At 35.5% G+C, this 27946-nt stretch overlaps 1 protein-coding gene across 3 annotated transcripts in view; it reads right to left on the bottom strand.

Annotated features, from left to right (window-relative positions):
- Positions 1–27946, bottom strand: part of REV3L (REV3 like, DNA directed polymerase zeta catalytic subunit) — a 183636-nt gene that overhangs the window by 74259 nt on the left and 81431 nt on the right. For all 3 annotated transcript variants that reach the window (XM_027088496.1, XM_027088475.1, XM_027088486.1), the window contains 4 exons: positions 21325–21444; positions 18352–18589; positions 5989–6131; positions 1183–5350 (listed from right to left, as the gene is read on the bottom strand). In XM_027088496.1, coding sequence (XP_026944297.1) covers positions 1183–5350; positions 5989–6131; positions 18352–18589; positions 21325–21444 — 4669 coding nt within the window. The remainder of the gene's footprint in view (positions 1–1182; positions 5351–5988; positions 6132–18351; positions 18590–21324; positions 21445–27946) is intronic.

Raw genomic sequence — 27946 nt, 5'->3', positions numbered from 1 at the left:
TCTTCTACTCTATATTTCTGATGACTTTTTCTCACCCCTTTCTTAAATGGACTCCTGCAGAAATTACTGCCAATCTTCGGGTAAAAAGCCCAGCACTCACTGTCTCTTTCACTAGGGTCAGGAGCATGGTGGTGCTCAAGGTCAGTGCATACATGCAGGGTGGCCTCTTGCCTTAGATGGCACTTCATATCTCTTTCCATCATTTAGACTAAGCAGGGTCTGCCTCAGCAGTCCTAGCCATTCTTCTCTGCTTCTGACTGGATGTCTGAAATGAACTGCCTCTCTCTGCAACTGATTAGGAAAAGGGATCAAAGAAACGGGGGCAGGACCAAAAGCCATCACTTAAACTTCCTGGATTAAGCCATGTTCCCCAACTGAGCTCTTATCAGATATGTTCTATATCTTGATGAAGCAGGCAGGACAGGATACCTACTTAACTACTGGTTTACAAATAGGCCAGTGCTGTGATTCCTTCAGATTTTGCTATTGGCCGTGTGTGTGTGTGTGTGTGTGTGTGTGTGTGTGTGTGTGTGTGTGTGCATCTGTCTCTCTGTTTACCACTTCTCTGAAAAGATTCTTGAAAGAAGAGATAAGGGGAACCAAAATCCATATTGCACCCCTAATAACTATACAAACTAACAATAGTAACAATATGATTGAAGATGTTGGCAACATGAAAAGAGAGTGGTATGTAATAGAAACAACTTAAAATAATCTTCATTTAGAGATATATCATAGGAGTATTTAAAACATATGCATGCTTATTTTCAAACACTTTTTAAAAATGAAGTTTTTAAAATTATGAAAGTTTACCATTTTAGAAATAAATACCATCTTTAAAATGATAATTATACTTTTATAAGTATTATGTATTAAGTATTATGACATCCTTCTTAATTTGGCATCATGTCATAGTGAGCTTCTAATCCTTAATGTTGACGCAGTGCAAAATAATAGTAGATCCAAGACCAACACTGATCAACTTAAATAAATTTCTCTAGGTGCAACTGTCCAGCTAGTTAGTGAATTTTCTTAATATGTCCATAATTATAAATTGTTTTCACAATGATATACTTACAAATACAATATCACAGCCAAAAAAGTAGTAGTCAGGTACCATATGTTGTTACATACATTATAATTATTCAGAGCAACCCAAGGGGAAAAAATAATTCTGATTACCTGGGCTTTTCTGGTACATCAGAAGGATTACTGCAAAATGGTTCCTGGTAAATAGTTTCTGAAAGGTCATGATCCAACAAAGTTGCCATAATTTCTTCCCTGCTTGGTGGGGACATAAGTGGTTTCAGAATGTGAGCAGTTCGAGGGGTGAAACTGCCATTTTTAGATTGTGAGGGAGAGCTGGTAGACCTTGGTGAACTATCAGGAGTTGGTGTCAACATATCATTGTTTCTTGAAACATACAATTCCAAATCTTCAGAGGCTGCATCTACAAGTTCACCATCAGGGGAAGATAGTATTGTAGTAAAAGAGGTATTGACTGCATCAAGAGACTGTCCCATTTCTTTTCTGGTATGACTTTGAATCCAGTCTGAATTGCCTGGCTGTGAGAGGCTAAGAAACACTTCTTTGCTTACTGAACTCCTATTCAATCTAGATTTTTCATTTAGACAATCCTCTGACTGCTGGACACAGAAAGACTCCATTATTGAATTAGGCCGAGTTGTTAGAGGATGAAAGGTATTTTTCCACTGATTGTGGCGATGATTCTCATTGCTATCTATGGATGATTTCTCAAATAATTCAGGACTTAGAGTACCAGATCTAATCCATGAGGTTGAGTCTGAGGCATGATGTTTGTCTTCATCACACTTCTGGTTATCATGACTTAAAAATTCAGTTTTTTCTACAGTTTGTCCTGGGAAAAGATCCTGAACTGCATCACTCAGGAACTTTTGAGGCAAATTCTGATCAGCTGGGACAAACTGACTTCCAGAATAAAAGCTACAAAATCCAGTTTGACCTATTGTATTAATATCAAAATTATAATTATGTTCAGGAGACAAGCTATCTTCAAGTGAATAACAACTTTCAAATCCTGGATCTGAAAAAAAGATGGGACTATCATCCGATAGGGAGTTATCCAACTGGCCAGAGGCTGGTAAATTTAGAGAGTCTACTTTAAGAAGTTTGGGAATTTTTTCTTTAGGTTTTGTACTTCTGGGAGTTCGAGGTTTTCTTGGAGATGTTACTGATCGTGTTCGTTTAATTGATTTGTTATGCTCAAGGGAATGAGAGATATTTTTGTTTGGTTGCTGTTTATTAGATAATGGGTCTTGCATACTATTTGCATTCTGTGCTTTCTGCTGTCTTTTCTGTAACAATTCTTTTAGAACTGCCAGTCCAGACTGTCCTTCACCAAACATTGAAGGTGTTGACATATTTCGATTTCTACACTGAGAAAGTGCTTTGGTTTGTGAAATTGCTTCTGACAATGACCTTTGCTTTACCCTTTCAGGTTTAAAATTTGACATATCTAAAATAAAGCCCCTTTGTTTTTGCTCCCATGTTATTTGTTTGATTGGGCTTCTCAAGGAAGTTACAAAGTAATTATTAGGCATCTGACTTTCCTCTGAAGCTGCTTTACCTGGAGAACAAATTTCACTGTGCTTTGACTGTTCTGCCATGCACACAATCTGCTGCTGACTGTCTTTGCAATGCAAAAAATTAGGGGCATACGTCTGGTCTGGCTTCGATTCTACGGAATTACGATATTCGTTTAACTTTCCAAGAGATGACAAATAGTTTTTTTGTACATTTGCATTCTCTTCTATCTTTGGAGACATGATACCAGAAGACATCTGTGTATTCTGTGCTACCTGAGACAAATGGTTTGAAAGGTCAAATATATTTTTTTGAATCAAGGTTGATTCTTTTACAGTAAACATAGCATTTTGATTATGAGACCGCTGAACATTAATTTTTGAGATTCCAGGTCCCAAAGAACTACAAACAACTGATGAATGCAAATCATCTTGTGGACTGGGGAATGCTTGCAAATCTACAGGCTTCTTGCTTTCTAGGAAAGAAGAAAAGCAGCCAGATAAATTCTGTTGTGCATGAATTCCAGTGGGGAGAGGAGCAGAAAGGGGATGATCTATAGCAGAGCCCATTAGTGACACATCTTTCTGTTTAAAAAGTAGTTGAGAGCCTCCAGAACTATTTGAGGCCTCAGACACATTCTGATGTTTCAGCACAAACTTAACTTCAGCACCAGCTTGAGATTTTAGTTTTTCATCTTTTAGTGTTATGTGCTTTCTTGGTGTAGTTTTCTCATTTACTTTTTGTTTCTGTTTTGCTTTTGGTTTCTTTTTTCCATCATCTACTAGTTTATTTGTCTGATTTCGTTTGTTCCTTTTCTTAGTAACTACAGAGGGATTAACAAGCTTTGTTTTTGATTTCTTAACCTGCGTTCTTGCTCGACTATTTTTTCCTATACGGGAATTAACAGTCTTGCTATTATATGCATTAGGACCCTTAAAAAGCATTGCTTCTTTATTGGCAGCAGCCATAATTTCTTCAGCTCTTGGATCTGTGGGAGACCAGCAGCGAGGTGGAGAAGAGTTCATGGGACTTGTGCTTCTCTCAGAAAGAAAACCTAGTTTAGACATAACATCACTATAATTTAAGTCACAGTCTTCGGTTTCAGCATTATAAGATGGTGAGGGAGGAGAAAGAATAGCATGTGACCGTTTTTTCCTGAAAGACAAAGTTCTTTTAATATTTTCACTGTTTGTCCTTTGTTGCTTACCAGTTTTTTTCTTAGCAGACTTATGTTTTGATTTTCTTCTGTGACTTTTCTTTGGTGTTAGTGGATAAATAGGATATTTGGTTGCAGGGGAGTCAGGAACTTTTGGCCAAAAATCCTTCAAAGGTGCAAGCTTTTTATACAGTTCCATTTTTTCTTCTGTTAATATTACTTGTTTTTCTTTAGAGTCTATTTTTCCTAGCTTTACAAGCATATTTTTCCTCCCTCTAAATCTATTAATGATAATATACTTTATGATGACAGGGGGCAGCTTTTTAGACATTTTTCTGCGTTTTCGAGATTTGAGAGTTCCATCTAAACTTTCACCAATTTCCATGGGATGAGGTAGGCTAATTTTTGAGTTGTGTGTTATAAAACTTGACTCACTATCTTCATTCTCATAATTTACCTTGCGTTTGGCTCTAAGTGTGTATTTATTTCCATACAATCCAAAGGACTGCTCAGTTTCTAAAGCTCCTTCTCCAAAGTGACAGTCTACAAAACTGTCTGTAGATGTTTTATTTTCAAAAGCTCCACGGCTGGCCTTAATTAAATCACTGGCCAATACGTTATCCTTCTCAGAATTACTATTACAAGGATTATTTTGTATACAATTATCTTTTGAGGATCCAGTCTCAGTAGTTCCGGCAGAATTCTCTCGATGACCTACAAGCTTCTTTTTATTCATTTTTAACCGGGATTGTTTATTGCTAGGATGTAGTTTATATGTGACAGGAGAGAGTTTTTGTGGCCTACTGAGACAATTAGAAAGAACAACACTGGGAAAAAACATATAATGTGCTGCTTGCTGGCTGAGGCTTGGTTTTTCTGGTTTATGTTCTTGAAATTCTTCGTATCTAATTTTAAGTTTATTTAGTCCACTTTCATCAGCAATGCTATCAAGAGAATGCACCATAGTTCTATTCTCCCCTGAGCATGATAGCAATTCACAATTTTCAGTCAGTGATGAAGGGAATAAACTATTCAGAGCTGTACTGTTTCCTTTTTCATTTCCTTCAGAGGATAATTTACTTTTTGAATGATTTAAGTCAGAAAAGTTGAAAGAATTTTTGCCCAATGTATTTTCGTTAGTGTGACGGTTCATATGTATAAAAGGGGCATCCTTATCAATTTTTCTAATGTTTGTATACTTTCTACTTGGTACTTGTCTTGTGACAGATGGAATATCTTCTTCATAATCAAAAATACTACTTTCACAGGAAGATACTGGGAGGACATCTTTCTTACTACTCTCTTTATGAGAGTTTTCTGAATGGACAGTACTGCTTAAAGACCCAGGGTATTTCATAGAGTAAGTGCTTTCATTTGCAAAAGAAGCAACTGAATGATCTAGACTTTTCTCTAGGTTGTTTGGCTGTGAAAGGTCTTCAATTAAATCTTCCTTGTTCAAAACATGGGAAGAAAGGGCACTTGTGTGTTTACACTGAAAGGTAATCTTAGCGGAAGATGGGGGTTCTAATGTAGCAGCATCTTTGTGAAAGATGGAAGGTTTTACTGATAGCTTGCTTGTTGCAATCACAGAAGAGTGGGTTCTAGAATTTTCATTGTTCAGTGGATTGTCTGAAATGGGGGAAAAAAGAATTTACTTCACTTCCACCCTTTTAATTTTTTAAATATTTTCCCATACCATGATACTATCACCATGAAAGAAATTATATGAAATTAAATTCGTATGTTTAAAACAGTTATCTCAACAAAAAGGTCATTCCTATCATTAGGATAATACCATAATCTAAAAAATCAAGAGTCAGTTACATTTGATTAGTAGTCATTATTTTAAACACATATTTCTTTGATCAGAAATAGATGATATCAATATTCATGCCTTTTGGGAGAATAAGGGGAAAAATACTGTCACCTTCAAAATTTTCCATTAAATAACATGTCTTTGCATTATCACTTCAAATAAGCTGAGCATATTTCTTATAGTTTCCTATGCTACTTAAATGTTATGACGATAAACTGATTAAAGTTTATAAAGCTCTAAATCAGTGATTAATAAACGCTATACTCTTAGAAATGAGAAAAAATCATATATATACATTCTCTCAAAAGAAATCATCCTGCAGAAGGACAAAATCTAACAGTATTGTCATAGCCTCACTTAGCCAACTATGTAGAGAGTGTGATTATATTTTTCAAAATCAAATATATTTTCTGCCCCTAAATAATGAAATACAGTAGACTACTTTACTTACCACTATTTTCATCTGCAGTTCCATCTAACTGAGGTATAGAAAGATTGGCTAGAAGCAAACTGTTATTACTCCATTCCATTTCTTCTTCTGAAGATGAATCATCTTCTTCTGTTGAGCTTCTATGGGTATTTCTGCACAGTGATCTAGAGAATATTAAGATTCACCAGTGAGTATGAGCCTTAGAAAAAAGCACGTCAGACTCAATTTGCCTAATTTGATCCTATAATAGTAAAACTGAATAAACAGGATCTGAAAATAGCTTAAAAAAGAAAAGCAGATTTACTTTGCTTTGGTATCATGCCCTACCAAAAGTTATTGTAAGTAGACTGTATAATCCATTTCATGTGAGCTAGAAGACACCATCATTCCTGTATTCATAGCTCCACAATATCCTGGATTATCATATCTAACTATGTTCTTCCTTATAGTCTCCCCCTCAGCTTATCATTAGATATACACATAACAGCTTGGGTGAGAACCTGGTAATTTCTAAAAAGGTGGCATCCTAGCATATTTTAAGAAGTCTATAAATACACAATCACTACATTATTAATTGGAAAAAAATAAACAAAAAGATAGGCAAGGGGGTATTCAGGTCAGGGCTGAAAGAGCAAATAAAAGGGATCAGAGACAGGATAGGAAGCAGTACAGGTGTTGAGTCAATCCCAGCAGTGGCTATAAAGTAGGGCTGCTGAGGAATGCAGATGGACTGTGAAACCCAGATGGATGCTCTCCTTAAGTTTCATGTCATATTGATTTAAATTTTTCACTAGATCCTAGCTTGATACTTTCCCTTCTATCTGGATGGGCAAACTTACTTTCTATCCATACCTAATTTTTTCTTTCACTTGTCTTGAAAATTTGAAAATATTGCTTTATTATACATGGAACAGTTTTTCCATTAAGCCTTCCCCAAATCACAAGTTGTCCTAAAATCACTCTTAAGAGATGAAAGAGTTATTAGAGGTCATCTAGTCTAGCTTTCTAAGCAATGCAAAAATCTTATTTTTAACAGACCCTACAATCTCCACTTTTATATTCTCAGTATAAAGGGCTTGCTGTCTCACAGGGTAATCTTTTCTGTTATTAATGGCTCTAATTGTTAGTAATTTTCTTCCTATATTACACAAAAATCTTTCATTCCTGCCTTTGTGCTATGTAGCCATATGTAGCAAGGTCTATGCCATGTTCCACATGATAACCTTTAAAATATTTGAAAGCATTATCATTTGTTCCATAGTTCCTCTTTAATTAGACCAAATATTATCTATTCTTTCTCCTGTTCTTTAAAAGTGACAGTGTCAACAAATCCTTCTAGTTTTCTTCCTCTTCTTTCCCTTTCCTTTCCTTTTTCAGTATTCTTAAAATATGGTACTCAGGAAGAATATAATATTCAATATACAAGTATCAATAGAATTAAATGACTCCTCTTCTAGACAATATACTTCTATTATTCAATCTCTCTTTAATATACATTTATAAAATGTTCAGGATTGTTTTTCCAAGGTTAACCTGGGGTTGGTTTTCACAGAATTGGTCCAGTCAATGAACACACAAGCATTAATTAATCATGGGATAAACCAGGCCTATTATTTTAAACATGTTGGCACCACTGGGAACAAGGAGATGGTGATTTTATAAAAATGTTACATATTTGAATGTGTATCTACTTAATATGGGCATGAAAGTATAAATAGCTAAACCAGGTATAATCTAAGAAACTATAGAAGAAATGCCAATAATAGGTTGAAGGTAAAAATCAAATGAACAATATCAAAACAAAACAATGAAAGAACAATGAAGAAAAAAAACAAATGGAAGTAAGAAAAATGCATCATGAAATGCCACATGATCAAATAAAAATATCAAACAGTCAACAAATTTAGCTAAAATATAGAAGAAGCAATCCTATTTATTATAGCAAGGTTTAAATACATCAATAAATACTATAATTATTTTACTAACAAAATCCAAAATCTGTCAGAATAATAAATGTTACCCCAGGTACAGCTGGTAGACAATAATCAAATTCACTGTTTTGGCAACCATACAACACTACAGATTTATTGTGCTCTTAATAAAGTAAAACTTATGACCTTCCCACAGAAATTGTTAAGCCCAGAATGAATCGTAGGTCTATCTAGTCTATATTTGTGAAGCTGACTGACTGAACATAAAACCTATGACTCTACACTTTATTAGGCATCATCTTTTTAGTTTCAAGATATTTTCGAATCTATATTTTGTCATTCAATGAATTACCAATCTCCAATGTTTCTGACAATCTGAATTCAATCTAGCATGAAACTTGGCACACAGCAGCATTTAAGTGGTTTTTGAATGCAAAATCATGCAAGTTCTCTGTGAACCTACCTAATCAGTCACTATTACCACGTATACTCCTTATCCACAAGGATGCTATGTAAGACTTTGTTAAATATCTGGCTGAAATTAAGATTCAATATGATTATTACATTTCTCTAAGTAACCATATTTAAAATGGATATAAAGGCAGTAGAGCACGACTTGAACTCATGAAGGGTCTTGATATTCTCTGCTTCTCTAAGTGCCCACAAAGTGTTTAATAATCGTAAGTATCACCCCTATTATAGGGGAGCAGAACTAGAAGCAAGCAGACCAGTTAAAAAGTGATTTCATAGTATTCCAGATAAATAATAATGAAGGCTTAAACTAGATAGGCTTAACAACTAATAGAGGTGTAAAGGAGAGCAAATTAAATATGACACCGAAGTTACAAACTTCCAGAAGTTGAAGGCAAAGTGGTGTCATTACAGAAATAAGAACCAGAGACACAAGAATAAAGCCATTTTATACCACTGTCTATTATCATTTAGGATTGCTTATGCTCCAAAAGATGTTGTGGTTGAGGAATTTCTGAATAGGATATTTCATAAAAAGATTTATAAAGTTTATACAGAAAAAAATTGACAAAAATATTTATAGAATAGCTACAAGAAATTGTATGCCTTTCAACCCGCCCCTTTTTTTTAACAGATTAGGAAATATCAGCAAAAGGAATTTTTATGACACTGTTGAGGGTCAAATCTATCAGGAAATAGAACATTGATTCTGTCTGGCTCAGGTAAAATTAGGTCTTCAAAGGTCAAGGAGCTGAGTCGTTGACCGATTTAACACTGTGACAGCAAAGGGAACTCAGTATGTGAAACTAGGAAGGAAGTATGAAACAATATTTCACAGGTTTGGAATTTCCTACTCACAGAATAAAAATGGAATTCTTTGTAGAAGCATACTGTGAAAATATAGAAGAGAGGGTTCTGATATAAACTCAGATAACAGGAGATGGTATCAGAAAATTTATTTTTTTATATTAGGTAATGTTGAGAAACTAGAGCTACATTACATATATACTTATAATACTATATATGTATATATGTAATACATATGTGTGTAAACATGATATATAGGTTAATCTCATTCATCTTTCAAAAACAGACTTTAGAAGTTTTAGTACTGCCTACAGAAGTTTGAAGTAGAGGCACACTCAGTGTTTTAAGCTCAGAGGCCCAATTTTTTTCCACACACAGAGCATACAGCTCAGGGGCAGACTCAAATCAATCAAGCTCACAAGAAACTGATTTAGAAAAACACACTGCCAAGGAGAGTGGCCAAGATGGCAGAGTAGAAGGACACTAAGCTCACCTCCTCTCACGAGCATACCAAAATCATAACTAACTGCAGAACAATCACTGATGAAAAAGACAGGAACGCACCAGAAAAGATCTTCTACAACTAAAGACATAAAGAAGGAACCACAGTGAGTTGCGTATGAGGGGCAGACTTGCAGTATAATCAAGTCCCATACTGCTTGGGTGGGGGACCCACAAACTGGAGAATAATTATATTAGAGAGGTTTGAGCCCCATGTCAGCCCCCCAGCCTAGAGGTCTAGCATTGGAAACAGGAGCCACCAGAGCATTTGGTTTTGAAGGCCAGCAGGGCTTGATTGCAGAGACTCTGCAGGATTGGGGGAAACAGAGACTTCGGTCTTAAACAGTGCACACAAAATCTCACACACACTGGGACCAAGAGCAAAAACAGTAATTTGATAGGAGCCTGGGCCAGACCTACCTGCTGGTCTGGGAGGGTCTCCTGGGGAAGCAGGGGGTAGCTGTGTCTCACCCTGGGACACAGGCACTGGTGGCAGACATATCGGGGAGCATTCATCTGTGTGAACTCTCCTGGAGGTTGACATCTTGGCACCAAGACCTAGGCCCACCCAATAGCCTTTAGGTTCCAGTGCTGGGACGCCTCAGGCTGAACAACAAACTGGGTGGGGACATAGCCCCATCCATCAGCAGACAGGCTGCATAAGGACTTCCTGAGCCCACAGCCACCTCTAGACGAGCCGCTAAACACAGCCCTGCCCACCAGAGGGTCAAGACCGAGCTCCAGCCACCAGTAGGCAGGCACTGGCCCCTCCCAACAGGAAGCCTGTACAAGCCTCCAGACCAGCCTCACACACCGGGAGGCAGACACCAGAAGCAAGAAAACTTCAAGCAAGACCAAGTCTGCAAATGCAAACTAGACACCACCCTGGGACCACCTGGACCTGGGCCCTTGAGTGATGAGAGGGGAGTGCACTGCTGGGATGCATACAACATCTCCTACAATGGGCCACTTCTCCAAGGTTGAGAAACGTAACTAACCTACCACATACATAAAAATACAAATAGCAATTTAGACAAAATGAGAAGACAGAGGAATATGTTTCACATGAAGGAAAAAGATAAAACCCCAGAAGAAGAACTAAGTGACGTGGAGATAGGCAGTCTACCTGAGGAAGAGTTCAGAGTAATGATCATAAAGATGATCAAAAAACTCAGGAGAAGAATGGATGCAGATAATGAGAAATTAGAAGTTTTTAAAAAAGAATTAGAAAATATAAAGAGCAATCAAACAGAATTGAAGAATATAATAACTGAAAAGAAAAAAACACAAGAAGGAATCAACAGTGGACTAAATGAGGAAGAAAAATGGATCACTGAACTGGAAGACAAAGTACTGGAAATCACTGCTGCTGAACAGAAAAAAGAAAAAAAAAAAAAAGACATGAGGACAGTTTAAGAGACCTCTAGGACAACATCAAGAGTGCTAATTTTTGCATTATAGGGGTCCAGAAGGAGAAGACAGAGAGCAAGAGCATGAGAGAATATTTGAAGAGAACAGGATTAACCCAAGGAGGAACACACTGAGACACACAGTAATCAAACTGACAAAAATTAAAGATAAAATATTAAAAACAACAAGGGAAAAGCAACAAATAACATACAAGGGTACTCCCATAAGGCTATCAGCTGATTTTTCAGCAGAAACTCTGCAGGCCAGAAGGAAGTGGCACAATATACTTAAAAGTGATGAAAGAGAAAAACCTACACCCAAGAATACTCTACCCAGCAAAGTTCTTTGATTTGACAGAGAAATCAAAAGCTTTATAGACAAACAAAAGCCAGAAGAATTCAGCACCACCAAACCAACTTTACAACAAATGCTAAAGGAACTTCTCTAGGCAGAAAAGGCTACAACTGGAAAAAAGAAAATGACAAAATGGAAAAGCTCACTGGTAAAAGCAAACATACAACAAAGATAGGAAATCATCCACACACAAAGCTAGTAGGGAGGTTAAAAGACAAAAGTAGTAAAATCAGTTGTATCCACAATAAGCAGTTAAGGTATACATAAAACAATTACATGTAAAATATAATATCAAAAATAGTAATCATGACAGGAGGAGAGTACAAATACAGAGTGTATCTAAAATGCATTTGAAATTAAGAGATCAGCAACTCAAAATAAGCATGTATGTATACAGACTGCTATACAAAAACCTCATGGTAACCACAAAACAAAAAAACTATAATATACACACAAAAAAGAAAAAGGAATCCAAACATAATACTAAAGACAGTCATCAAATCACAAGAGAACAAAAGAAAGGGGAAAAAAAGACCTACAAAAACAAATCCAAAACAATTAACAAAATGGCAGTAAGAACATATATATCAGTGAATACCTTAAATGAAAGCAGACTAAATGCTCTAACCAAAAGACACAGACTGGCTGAATGGATACAAAAACAGGACCTGTATATATGATGCCTACAAGAGACCCACTTCAGATCCAGAGACATATACAGACTGAAAGTGAGGGTATGGAAAGAGGTATTCCACACAAATGGAAATCAAAGGAAAGCCAGAGTCGCAATACTTACATCAGACAAAATAGACTTTAAAATAAATATGTTATAAGAGACAAAGAAGGACACTACATAATGATCAAAGGATCAATCCAAGAAGATACAACAATTACAAATATATATGCACCCAACATAGGAGCACCTCAAAATATAAAGCAAATGTTAACAGGCATAAAAGGAGAAATTGACAGGAACAGAATAATAGTGGGGGACTTTAACACCTCACTTTCATCAATGGACAGATCATCCAGACAGAAAACCAGTAAGGAAACACAGGCCTTAAATGACATACTAGACCAGATGCACTTAACTGATATATATAGGGCACTCCATCCAAAAGCAACAGAATACACATTCTTCTCAAGTGCATATAGAACATTTTCAAGGATATATCACATAATGGACCACAAAGCAAGCCTTGGTAAATCTGAGAAAACTGAAATCATATCCAGCATCTCTCCCAACCACAACACTATGAGGTTAGAAATCAACTACAAGAAAAAAACTGCAAAAACCACAAACATACAGAGTCTAAAAAATATGCTACTAAACAACTAATGAATCACTGAATAAGTCAAAGAGGAAATCTAAAAATATCTAAAGTCAAATGCAAATACTACGATCCAAAACTTATGGGATGCAGCAAAAGCAGTTCTAAGATAGAAGTTTATAACGATAACCATACAAGCTTACCCCAGGAAACAAGAAAAATCTCAAATAAACAACCTAATCTTACACCTAAATTAAGTAGAGAAAGAAGAACAAACAAAACACAAAGTTAGTAGAGGGAAAGAAATCATAAGGATCAGAGCAGAAATAAAGGAAATAGAGACTAAAAAAACAATAGAAAAGATCAATGAAACTAAGAAGCTGGTTCTTTGAAAAGATAAACAAAATCGATAAACCTTCAGCCAGATTCATCAAGAGAAAAAGGGAGAGGGCCCAAATCAATAAAATCAGAAATGAAAAAGGAGAAGATACAACTGACACCACAGAAATACAAAGGATCATAAGAGACTACTACAAGAAACTACTCGCCAATAAAATGGACAACTTAAAAGAAATGGAAAGACTTCCCTGGTGGTCCAGTGGCTGGGACTCCACACTCCCAACACAGGGGGCCCAGGTTCAATCCCTGGTCATGGAACTAGATCCCACATGCCACAACTAAGACCTGATGCAGCTAAATAAATAAATAAATAATTTTTTAAAAAAAGAAATGGAAATAGAAAATATGAGCAGACCAATTACCAGTATTGAAATTGAGTCAGTAATTTAAAAACTCTCAAGAAACAAAAGTCCAGGACCAGATGGCTTCACTGGTGAATTCTACCTAATATTTAGAGAAGAGTGAACACCCACCCTTCTGAAACTACTCCAAAAAACTGCAGAGGAAGGAATGCTTTCACACTCGTTCTATGAGGCCACCATCACCCTGATAGAAAAACCAGACAAAGATATCACATAAAAAGAAAATTATAGGCCAATATTACTGATGAACATAGGTGCAAAAATCCTCAATAAAATACTTGCAAGCTGACTCCAACAATACATTAAATACCATACACCATGATCAAGTGGGATTTACCCCAGGGATGCAAGGATTTTTCAATATATGCAAATCAATCAATGTAATACACCACATTAACCAATTGAAGAATAAAAATCATGATCATGATCAAAAAATATGATCATCTCAATAGATGCAGAAAAAGCTTCTGATAAAATTCAACATCCATTTATGATAAAAACTCTCCAGAAAGTTGGCATAGACGGAACACACCTCAACAAAATAAAGGCTATATATAACAAACCCATACCTAACATCATACTAAATGGTTAAAAGCTGAAAGCATTTCCTCTAAGATCAGGAACAAGACAAGGATACTCACTCTTGCCACTTTTATTCAACATAGTTTTGGAAGTCCCAGCACAGCAATCAGAGAAGAAAAAGAAAAAAAGGGATTCAAATTGGAAAAGAAGTAAAACTGTCACTGCTTGCAGATGACACGATGCTATACATAGAAAATCCAAAAGACGCCACCAAAAAACTACTAGAGCTCAACAATGAATTTGGTAAAGTTGCAGGATACAAAATTAACACCAGAAATCTGTTGCATTTCTATACGCTTACAATGAAAGATCAGATAGAGAGGACTTGCCTGGGGGCACAGTGGTTAAGAATCTGCCTGACAATGCAAGGGACACGGGTTTGATCCCTGGTCTGGGAAGATCCCACATGCTGCAGAGCAACTAAGCCCATGCACCACAACTACTGAGCTTGTGCTCTGGAGCCCGTGAGCCACAACTACTGAAGCCCGCATGCCTACAGTCTGCGCTGCACAACAAGAAAAGCCACCGCGATAAGAAGTCTGCGCACTGCAACAAAGAGTAGCCCCCGCTTGCCACAACTAGAGAAAGCCCACTCACAGCAACAAAGACCCAAAAATAAATAAATTAAATAAATAAATTTATATATTTTTAAAAAAAGATCAGAAAGAGAAATTAAAGAAACAACCCCATTTACCAGCACAGCAAAAAGAATAAAATACCTAGGAATAAACCTACCTAAGGAGGCAAAAGACCTGTACTCCAAAAAATATGATGCTGATGAAAGAAACTGAAGATGACACAAACAGCTGGAAAAATACACTGTGTTCTTAGATTGACAGAATCAATGTTGTTAAAAATGACCATACTACCCAAAACAATCTACAGATTCAATACAATCCCTACCAAATTACCAATAACATTTTTCACAGAACTGGAACAAAAAACTTTAAAATTTGTACGGAAACACAAAGGACCCCAAATAGCCAAACAATCTTGAGAAGGAAGAACAGAGCTGGAGGAATCAGGCTCCCTTACTTCAGAGTATACTACAAAACTACAGTAATCAAAACAGTATGGTACTGGCACAAAAACACACACACAGATCAATGGTACTGGACAGAAAGTCCAGAAATACACTCATGCACTTAAGGTCAATTAATCTACAACACAGGAGGCAAGAAAATACAACAGAAGACTTCCCTGGTGGCGCAGTGGTTGAGAGTCCGCTGGTCGATGCAAGGGACACAGGTTCGTGCCCCGGTCTGGGAAGAACCCACAAGCCGTGGAGCAGCTGGGCCCATGAGCCATGGCCGCTGAACCTGCGCGTCTGGAGCCTGTGCTCCACAACGGGAGAGGCCACAACAGTGAGAGGCCCGCGTACCGCAAAAAAAAAAAAAAAAAAAAGAATATACAACAGAGAAAAAGGCAGTCTCTTCAACAAGTGGTGCTGGGAAAACTGGACAGCTACATGCAAAAGAATGAAATTAGAACATTCTCTACACCATTTACAGAAATAAACTCAAAATGGATCAAAGACCTGAATGTGAGACTGAATACTATAAAACTCCTAGAGGAAAACATAGCACAGTCTGTGACATACATTGCAGCAAAATTTTTTTGGATCCATCTCCTAGAGTAATAGAAATAAAAACAAAAAAAAACAAATGGGACCTAACTAAACTTAAAAGCTTTTGCACAGCAAAGGAAACCACAAACAAAATGAAAAGACAACCTACGGAATGGGAGAAAATATCTGCAAATGATGCGACCAACAAGGGCTTAATTTCCAAAATATACAAACAGCTCATGCAGCTTAATATAAAAAAAAACAACAACAGGGCTTCCCTGGTGGTGCAGTGGGTTAAGCATCTGCCGGCCAATGCAGGGGACACAGGTTCAAGCCCTGGTCCAGGAATATCCCATGTGCCATGGAGCAACTAAGCCCATGCCACAACTACTGAGCCTGCATTCTAGAGCCCGCGAGCCACAACTACTGAAGCCTGCGCGTCTAGAGCCCGTGCTCTGCAACAAGAAAAGCTACCACAACGAGAAGCCTACGCAACACAACAGTAGCCCTCACTCACCGCAACTAGAGAAAGCCCACACGCAGCAACGAGGACCCAATGCAGCCATAAATAAAAAATTTAAAATAAAATAAAAGGAATAAATGTTTTAAAAGAAATTTTAAAAACAAAACAATCCAATCAAACAATCGGCAGAAGACCTAAACAGACATTTCTCCAAAGAAGACATACAGATGGCCAACAGGCACATGAAAAGATGCTAAATATCACTAATTGTTGGAGAAATCCAAATCGAAACTACAATAAGGTATCACTTCACAGCAGTCAGAACTTCCATCATTAAAAAGTCTACAAATAATAAATGCTGCAGAGGGTGTGGAGAAAAAGGAACCCTCCTACACTGTTGGTGGGAATGTAGATTGGTGCAGCCACTATGGAGAACAGTATGGAGGTGGTTTAAAATACTAAAAATACAGCTACCATATGATTCTGCAATCCCACTCCTGGACATATATCTGGAGAAAACTCTAGTTCAAAAAGATACATGCACCCCAATGTTCAGAGCAGCACTATTCAGAATAGCCAAGACATGGAAGCCACCTAAGTGTCAATCGACAGATGAATGGGGAAAGAAGATGTGGGATAAATATATATATATACACACACACACACACACACACACACACACACACACACACACGTGTATACATATATATGAATATTACTCAGCCATAAAAAAGAATGAAATAATGCCATCTGCAGCAGCATGGATGGAATAAGTCAGACAGAGAAAGACAAATACCATATAATATCACTTATATGTGGAATCTAAAACATGATACAAATGGGGACTTCCCTGGTGGTCCAGTGGGTAAGATGCCACACTCCAAATGCAGGGGGCCCAGGTTTGATCCCTGGTCAGGGAGCTAGATCCCACATGCCATAACTAAGAAGTCTGCATGCCATAACTAAGACCCCATATGCTGCAACTAAAGATCCTGCATGTCACAACGAAGATCCTGCGTGCCGCAACTAACACCCAGCACAGCCAAAATAAATAAATAAATTTTAAAAATATGATATGAATGAATTTATTTACAAAACAGAAAGACTCACAGACATAGAAAACAAACTTATGGTTACCAAAGGGGACAGTGGAGGGGAGAGGAGATTAGGAATTTGGGATTAACATATACGTACTACTTTATGTAAAACAGATAAATAATAAGGGCCTACTGTATAGCACAGGGAACTATATTCAATATCTTATAATAATCTATAATGGAAAAGAATCTGAAAAAGAATATATATATATAAAAAACTGAATCACTCTGCTATACATCTGAAACTAACACAACACTGTAAATTAACTATACTTAAAAAAAAAGGTTAAAATGTAAAAAGGAAAGAAAAAAAGAAAACCACACTGCCATCTTACTCATTTTCTTTGAGAAATGGAACAGAATATCAGTTACTGCTTCTGACATTCATTCATTCATTAATATTTAACTCCTTCGATCTAATCAGACCTAGAAGCCATTCCTTGTCTTTAAGCTGACTCTATATCTGTTGCTCCGACCCATAAGAGTTTAACTCTCAAAGGGCATTCTTTTTTCCTCAAGTTCTGAGATAAGGAGGCACTTCTATTTTGCCCCATTTATGACCCATATATTACTATTGTATATATAGACAGATGATTTCTAAGTTAGGTTTATGAGGAGAGCACAAATTGGAGCAAGGTAATCAAAAGACACAAACTTTGTTATAACACAAATAAGTACTAGGGATATAATGTACAACACGGTGACTATAGTTACCACTGCTGTATGATACATATGTACGTATGTATATATATGCTGTACGTATGATATATATGAAAGTTTTCATTACAAGGAGACAAAAAATTTCCCCCATTTCTTTTTATTGTAATTATATGAGATGATGGATGTTAACTAAACCTGTTGTGGTAATTATTTCATAATATACGCAAATCAAACTATTATGCTGTACATCGAAAATTCATACAGTGGTGTATATCAATTATATCTTGTTAATAATAGAAAAAAATAAAGTTAGGTTTAATCTTTTTAAATGTACCAAAATTTTATTTTGCTTGGAATATAAAGTTTACACACTATTTAAAAGAAATTTCAAAGAAGTCAATTTAGTTTATTAGGTATTTTTTATTATGAATATTAGTAAGAAATAATTTCTGATTAAAGAACAATGATAATGACCAAAGGTAAAGCAACTGAAATAACTAAAAAGTTACCTCTTTTTGGCACAATGTTCTTCAATATTGCTGTCCCATCTCTGAGACATTACTAAACTAAGCTCCATTTCTTCTTTTTCAATCTGTGGTTCATTTTCTTCATCATCACTATTTTGAGGATTTTTACTGTTTCCAAACGAACGACATGATGATGGCATCCTATTTCTTCCCCCCTGATATCCGTCATTTTCCAAACCAGCAAGAAGATGTACCAGAGCCTCATCAGGACTACTGTCCACTATAAAACAAGTGAAGCATCACCAACAAACAACTTAAATTTTCTAAATAATTCAATAATTCAGATCAATTATATATAAAACAACAACAAGAACCACAGATGCTGGCACATGCTGAAAGGATACAGCTGGTACAAAGATTTATGTATTGATGCAGTTCTTCCATTAAAGTGTAATATTTGGACCACCTGCATTACACATGATTTTGTGTCCTTAAGAAAATTCCCAGACACCATCTCACACCTACTGAATTAGAATTTCTGATGTAGGGCCCAGGAATTTGCATGTTAACAAATTGCTCAATCTCATACTGCACAAGCAAGGTTGAGGAGCACTAAACCAAATATAATCACAAGTGATCAAACTAAATATAAAATATATAATAAATATATGAATTAATGCTAAGGAAGTGCCTTAAAAATGATAATGTGAACACCTTATCCCTCTCTTAAGCTGTATTTAGCTCACAGGACAGTCAAACAAAACCTGTAGTTGCAAAACACGAGAGAGCTTTAAAAGTGATTAATAACATTACTTAAAAACCTTGAAGACCACCACTGAAATATCACCATCATATGCACTAGGGTTGCTAAAATCAAAAACAGATAATAACAAGTGTTGACAAGGATGTGAAGAAATTGGAGCCCTCATACACTGCTGGTCGAATTGTACAGTGGTGCAGTTGCTTTGGGGAAAAAAAGTTTGGCAGTTCCTCAAAATGCTAAACACAGAGTTACCAGAGGACCCAGTAATTCCATTCATAGGTATGTATCCAAGAGAAGTGAAAACATATGTCCACACAAAAACCTATACGTGAATAATCATAGCAGCATTACCCCAATGGCCAAAAAAGTGGAAACAACCCAAATATCCATCAACTGAAAGATGGAAAAATGAAGTATGGTATATATCCATATGATGCAACATTATTCAATAGTAAAAAGGAATGCAATACTGACATATACCTCAACATGAATGAATCTTGAAAACATTATGCTAAGTGAAAGAATACAGAAACAAAAGGTTATATAATTCTGTTTATATGAAATGCCGAAAATAGGTAAATCCAGCAAAAGAGAAAATAGATTAGAGGTTGCCAGAGGCTGAGAGGAATGAAAAATGGGAAGTGACTACAAATGGGTATTGCATTTCTTTTTAGGGTGATAAAAATGTCCTGGGGAAAAAAAAAAAAGTCCTGTAATTACATAGTGGAAATGGTTGCATAAATACCTGAAATGCTAAAAACCACTGAACTGTACATGTTAGAAGGTGAGTTTTACAATATGTGAATTATATCCCAATAAAAGCTATTATTTTTTAAAAAAAGATCATAAAGATGGAGGTTTGTTCTAATCTAGTACACAACCTTTTTCTCTGTAAAATGAGATAATATATTCCCCATTTACTAAACTATTAAGTTTCAGGTTTTCTTTGTTGACATTAAACAAACTGGTTCAATCATGCTACTGGTTCAATCATGCTACCAACTGTAAGGCTACCAACTGTAAGGCAAAATTGAAGATATTTGTTTGTAAGAGCCATTTTGGCAAAAATCCATTTCTTAATCTAGAATTGCAGTTAATTTTTCCTGCCTCATACTTTAAAAATGGTTAACATTGGCAAATGATTTATAGATATTTGACTCTCAGATCTCTAACACTGAGATTACATTTTTTGTAACCTTATGCAAGGTGGAATTACATCAGCTGGTGATACATTATATTTGCCTAATATAATGAAATAAGGATATGTCTCTCTTTTTCAATTTCTTTTTTTGTTTTTTATAACTAAAATATAATTTAGGTATATATATATCTATTTACTCAGAGAAATAAAACATTTTAGATTATAAACTTCAAATTAATTTTTAAATGTGGTCTTTGGATCATTTCTTTCTATGTATTTCATGTCATTCATTTAAAAAAGAAAAAAGCTACCTACCTCCATAGAAAATGTTCTTGAAATATGACTATGTACAATAATTTTGGTACTGTCCCTAGTCATTCAATTAATCTTCCACTCAAATGAAAATGTAAATAACAGAGAGAAGACACTGTAGAGAGGTAGGATAACATTTGATGCTATACCTCATTTGATACAGTAAGAATGGAAAAACGGAAAGTGAGCAAGAAACATAAAATCACTATACCAAGCAAAGCAAGAGGCATGAAGTTCAATGATATCTCACTTTTTGCAAAGAAAATTTAAATAAATTTCTGAAAAATGTCAGTAATTTAGACTAAATTATTGAAATGAAATCTAGCAAATGGTTTACCATATTAATGAAAATGCATTTATGGAGATGCAAAGATACTCAGAAATAACTGTCATGTTCTACATGCTAGTCAAAAATTAACAGCTCGAAAGGAATTGTCCAGGGAAATTCCTGATACTTACCAAGAAAGAATCAATTATGGTATTTTATTAATGTTCTTAACTTTGGAGAATTTTAATTCAAATTAAGCATATTTCCCCTTAAAACAATATGGTTCTCTTCCAAACAAAATTAAAAAAAAAAAAAAAGAATTATTTTCTTACACAACTATTTTTCAGAAAAAGCTGTGTAGAAAACAAAAAAGAAGCTACTACATCTCATAAGGCAAGATTTCATTTTTATACTAAGAATTTATCAAACATGCAATATTAACCTCTTCAAATCAAAGAAAAAAATACCGCCTGACATACACACTTTTGTTGATATAAGACACTGAAAATTTATGGCACAATTGTTACTTACAGAAAGCTGGTGACTCACTCAGTCTTTGGGTCAAAGGCTGAAAAGTCTGACTGTTTTCCATGAGGTTCAAAATTGCTTCTTCATTAATAAGAGCTTCCTCCACTTTGTGTCTAATATGACCTTAAGAGGACAAAGAGTACAAAAACATTAAAGTAAATGACCTAAATCTGAAATTTACTGTTTAGAATTTGTATAAATTAGGAAACATTACAATGTAAACCTATTTAAAATTTTGAAGTGTTGCTGACATATGCTAAATAAAACCATAATAAAACTTAATGAAAGCCACACGAATATCTAACTAGTCATACAGAGTAATTAAAAAAACAAAAACAAAAAACCCTGAAACTGTGAATCACTAAATATTTACAATCTCTTTAGTCTCTAAATCCTACCTAGTATGTACAGACAGTAATATTACTCTGATAAAAATCAATGTACATTAAAATTTGTAAAACGAGTTCTTAGAGGGAAGTGCATAGTGATACAGGACTTCTTTAAGAAAAAAGAAAAAGCTCAAATAAACAATCTAACACATCACCTAGAAGAATTAGAAAAAGAAGAACAAACAAAACCTAAAGTCAGCAGAAGGAAGGAGATAATAAAGATCAGAGAGGAAATAAAGTAGAGATTTAAAAAAATAGAAAAAAATCAATAAAACCAAGAGCTGATTCTTTGAAAGCATAAACAAAACTGACAAACCTCTGGCCAGGCTTAGCAAGAAAAAAGAGAGAAGACCCAAATAAACAAAATAAGAAATCAAAGAGGAGAAATCACAACTGATACTGCAGAAATACAAAAAACCGTAAGACAACACTATGAACAATTACACAACCTAGAAGAAATGGACAACCTTCTAGAAACATACAGCCCTCCAAAACTGAAACAAGAAGAAACAGATAACTTGAACAGATCATCTGATCACTAGAAGTGAAACAGAATCTGTAATAAAAAAAACTCCCTGCAAACAAAAGTCCAGAACCAGATGTTTCACAAGTGAATTCTACCAAACGCACAAAGAAGAACTTATACCAATCCTTCTCAAACTCTTCCAAAAGACTGAAGAGAAAGGAATACTCCCAAAGACATTCTATGAAGCCACCATTACCCTGACACCAAAACTAGACAAAGACACTACCCAAAAAAGAAAATTACAGGTCAATATCTTTGATGAATATAGATGCAAAAATTCTCAATAAAATATTAGCAAACTGCATCCAACAACACGTAAAAAAGATCATACACCATGACCAAGTTGGATTCATCCCAAGGTCAAAAGGATGGTTCGACATATGCAAATCAATCATTGTGATACACCACATCAACAAACAAAAAGACAAAAACCACATAATCATCTCAATAGATGCAGAAAAAGTATCTGATAAAATTCAACATCCATTCATGATAAAAACTCTTACAAAAGTGGGTATAGAGGGAACATACCTCAGCATAACAAAAGCTATTTATGACAAACCCACAGCGAATATAATAATGATCAAAAGCTGAAAGCCTTCCTGCTAAACTCTGGAACAAGACAAGGATGCCCACTCTCAACATTTCTATTCAACATAGTATTGGAAGCCCTAGCAACAGGAATCATACAAGAAACAGAAATAAAAGGTATTCAAATTGGTAGGGAAGAGGTAAAATTGTCATTATATGCAGATGACGTGATAGTATATATAGAAAACCCTAAAGACTCCACATAAAAACTACTAGAACTGATAAATGAATACAAGGTAGCAGGATACAAGATTAACATACAGAAATTAGTTGCATTTCTTTACACTAACAATGAAATACCGGAAAGGGAATGTAAACAAACAATCCCTTTTAAAATCACATCAAAAAAATTAAAATACTTAGGAATAAACCTCCCCAAGGAGGTGAAAGACTTATATGCTGAGAACTATTGATACAAAACATTAACAGAGGAAACTGAAGATGACTCAAAGAAATGGAAAGATACCCCATGCTCCTGGATTGGAAAAATTAATATTGTTAAAATGGCTATACTACCCAAAGCAATATACAGATTTAAGGCAATACTCATCAAAATACCCATGACATTTTTCACAGAACTAGAATAAATATTCCTAAAATTTATATGGAATCATAAGAGACCCAGAATTGCCAAAACAATCCTGAGGAAAAAGAACAAAGCAGGAGGCATAGCCCTTCCAGACTTCTGACAATACTACAAAATTACAGTACTCAAAACAGCATAGTATTGGCACAAAAACAGACATATAGATTAATGGAACAGAACAGAAAGCCCAGAAATAAACCCACACATGTATTGACAGTTAATCTTCAACAAAGGAGGCAAGAATATACAATGGGGAAAAGACAGTCTCTTCAGCAAGTGGTGTTGGGAAAGTTGGACAGCAGCATGTAAATCAATGAAACTAGAACACACCCTCATATCATGCACAAAAATAAACTCAAAATGGCTTGAAGATTTAAATATAAGACATCATAAAACTCCTAGAAGAGAACATAGGTAAAACATTCTCTGACATAAATTATACCAATATTTTCTTAGGACAGCCTCCCAAGGCAACAGAAATAAAAACAAAAATAAACAAATGGGTCCTAATCAAATGTATAAGCTTTTGCACAGCAAAAGAAACCATAAACAAACCGACAGAATGGGAGAAAATATTTGCAAATCATGTGACCAACAAGGGCTTAATTTCCAAAATATACAAACAGCTCCTACAATTCAATAACAAAAAACCAAACATCCCAATTGAAAAATGGGCAGAAGACCTAAACAGACATTTCTCCAAAGAATACATATAGGTGGCCATTAGGCGCATGAAAGATGCTCATCATTGCTAATTATTAGAGAAATGCAAATCAAACTACAATGAGGTATAACCTCACACCAGTGAGAATGGCCATCATTAAAAAGACTACAAATAACAAATGCTGGAGAGGGTGCGTAGAAAAAGGGAACCCTCCTACACTGTTGGTGGGAATGTAAGTTGGTACAGCCACTACAGAAAACAGTATGAAGGTCCTCAAAAAACTAAAAACAGAGTTGCCCTAGGATCCAGCAATGCCATTCTTGGGCATATACCCAGACAAAACTATAATTCAAAAAGATACATGCACCCCTATGTTCATAAAAGCACTATTCACAACAGACAAGACATGGAAACAACCTAAATGTCCACTGATAGATGAATGGATAAAGAAGATGTGGTATACTTATACAATGGAATACTACTCAGCCATTAAAAAGAATGAAATAAGGCCATTTTCAGCAACATGGATGGACATAGAGATTATCATACTGAGCAAAGTAAGTCAGAAAGACTTTGAAAGACAAATACCATGTTATCACTTATATGTGGAATCTAAAATATGACACAAATGAACTTCTCTACAAAACAGACTCACAGAGACTTGTGGTTGCCAAAGGGGAGGGGAGTGGAGAAGGGAAGGATTGAGAGTTTGGGATTAGCAGATGCAAACTATTATATATAGGATAGATAAACAACAAGGTCCAACGATATGGCACAGGGAACTATATTCAATATCCTGTAATAAAACATAATGGAAAAGAATATGAAAAAGAATATATATATATATGTATAATGGAGTCACTTTGCTGTACAGCAGAAATTGTACACAACAGGGAATCAACAATACTTCAAAAAAACATTTTTTTAATATAAAAATGTTACCACTTACAAAAAATAAAATAAAATTTATAAAACAAACAGAAAAGACAAGTTGTCCGACTTGAATAATAAAATTCTCTAGGGCTTCCCTGGTGGTGCAGTGGTTGAGAGTCCGCCTGCCGATGCAGGGGACACGGGTTCGTGTCCTGGTCTGGGAAGATCCCACATGCCGCGGAGCGGCTGGGCCCGTGAGCCATGGCCGCTGAGCCTGCGGGTCCGGAGCCTGTGCTCCGCAATGGGAGAGGCCACAACAGTGAGAGGTCAGAAAAAAAAAAAAAAAAAAAAAAAAAAAAAAAAAGAAAGAAAAAAAAATTCTGTATAGTTTATTTTGAAATACTTCATTTTACATTAACTTTATATTTCTCCATATCTTTTAATTCATGATTTTAAAATGTAAGTCTTTTGCCATGTGATTTTTATAGAAGGTCTAACGTACAGAGGGATTAAATAATTTTTAGAAGATAAGATAAAATGAATCTCATAATCTAATCAAAGGGAGAGAGAGAATAAAAAGCACATAATAGGGGAAAAGAAGACTATATAGGACTTCCCTGGTGGCGCAGTGGTGAAGAATCCGCCTGCCAATGCAGAGGACATGGGTTTGAGCCCTGGTCTGGGAAGATTCCACATGCCGCGGAGCAACTAAGCCCATGCGCCACAACTACTGAACTGTGCTCTAGAGCCCACAAGCCACAACTACTGAGCACACGTACCACAACTACTGAAGCCCACGCGCCTAGAGCCCGTGCTCCACAATACGAGAAGCCACCAAAATGAGAAGCCCGTGCACCGCAACGAAGAGTAGCCCCCACTCGACACAACTAGAGAAAGCCCGCGTGCAGCAACAAAGACCCAATGCAGCTAAAAATAATTTTTAAAAAACCTCAATAATCTTAAAAAAAAAAGACTATATAGCAAACTATGGCAAGCAGTTTAAAGAAAGCTAATTGGAAACAGTTCTATTTTTCTCCTTCTGATATTCAGACTTAAAACTAAGTGTTTTTCAACAGTTTTTAAAAGAGAGTTTAGAAGCTTCAGGAAGAAATACTTTTAACACATCCTAGAAATATTTTAACACACATAGCAAGCCTAATAGTGTTTAGTCAAAATGAAAGAACAAAAAAACCACAGAAAATAGGTCATCTCAAAACAACAAAAAAATGAGATCAGTGAAAACAAAAGATGGTTCTCAAACTAATAACAAAATAGACAAGATTGGCAAGAATGATCACAACAAAATAGAGAGAAGGCATAAACAATGTTAGAAATACAAGTTGAAGTGCCAAAGGTAAAAGAGGCACGTTAAAGTAATACTATGAACAACTTTATACCACAAATATGGAAAAATCATATTAAATGGATAATTTCTTAGGAAAAATATGATATAAACTGATTCAAACAGAAACAGAAAACTTGAGTAGACCTGTAACAATTAAGGAAGTTGAATTAATAGCTTAAAATCCACTCCCTTTACTTCCCACCCACCCCCCACCCCTGCCACATAAAATCAACCCACAAAAATCTATATAACTCTGGATGGTTTTACAGATGAGATCTATCAAACCTCTAAGATATAGATTATATCAATCTAATAAAAATTCTTCAAAGGAGAGTTGAAAAATACGAAAAGCTCCACAATGCATTTAATGGGGACAAAGTATGAATCTTTCTCAATTACTGGAAAAAAAAAAAGTTACAATTCTAAACAAAATATTACCAAAGTAGATATAGCACCATTTAAAAAAACACACTACATTATGACAACAAAGGATTTATTTCAGGAGTGCAAGAATAGTTTAACATTAGATACATTAACATTATTAATTTAACTACCATATTAACAGAATAAAAGAGAAAAACTGATTATGTCAATATTTTCAAAAAAAAAAATGTGGTAAAATTTAATATCCATTCATGATTTCAAAAAACCCAAACTTCGGGCTTCCCTGGTGGCGCAGTGGTTGAGAGTCTGCCTACCGATGCAGGGGACACGGGTTCATGCCCCGGTCCCGGAAGATCCCACATGCCACGAAGCAGCTGGGCCCGTGAGCCACGGCGCTGAGCCTGCGCGTCCGAAGCCTGTGTTCCACAACGGGAGAGGCCACAACAGTGAGAGGCCCGCGTACCTCCACCCGCAAAAAAACAAACAAACAAAAAAACCCCAAACTTCTTAAGAAGCAAGAAACAAGTGATAATAAACTGATTATAAAGTTTATCTACCAATATCCTGTAGTAAATTTCATACTTAATGATGAAATATAAAAGCATTCACTTTAAAGCCAGGAAAAACGTTTTTTTTCCATATCTACTTAATATCATCGTTAAGTTCTTAAGCACTGCATTAAAACATTAAAAAAGTATAAGGATGGGAAGGGAAGTAATACAATTATTATTTTCTGATGATGACTCTATACACAGAAAATCCAATCAAAAAGACATATTAACTATTAGCACTAATAAAAGTTGCTGGATATAAGACTGACACACAAGGTCAGTGAAGTTCCTAATACCAGCAATTAGAAGATGTAATTTTTGAAAGCTAAACTTAAAACTGCAACATTTATAAGGCACCTGGAGTATATCTAATAAAAGATATAAAATAATTTTCCAGAAAAATTGCAGAACTTTATTGAAAGACATGAAAGAATACCAAATAAACTGAGAAATATATCATGTGCATAAATGAGCTAATTTGATATATAGAAAGATTTAAAATGTTTCTAAATTGGTCTATAAATTCAATAAATTTCCAATAAAATCTCAACAGGGTTCTTCCCAGAAACAAAACAATCTGATCTTAAAATTAACATGGGAAAGCTTTTTTCTTTTAAGAAGATGTTGGGGGTAGGAGTTTATTAATTAATTTATTTATTTTTGCTGTGTTGGGTCTTCGTTTCTGTGCGAGGGCTTTCTCTAGTTGTGGCAAGCGG

This window comes from Aethalodelphis obliquidens, unplaced genomic scaffold, assembly GCF_003676395.1.
Source record: "Aethalodelphis obliquidens isolate GAN/ISIS:26980383/991018 unplaced genomic scaffold, ASM367639v1 scaffold3, whole genome shotgun sequence".
Lineage (NCBI taxonomy): Eukaryota > Metazoa > Chordata > Mammalia > Artiodactyla > Delphinidae > Aethalodelphis > Aethalodelphis obliquidens.
Note: the sequence above shows the minus strand (reverse complement) of the source record. Positions and strands in the feature narration are given on the sequence as shown.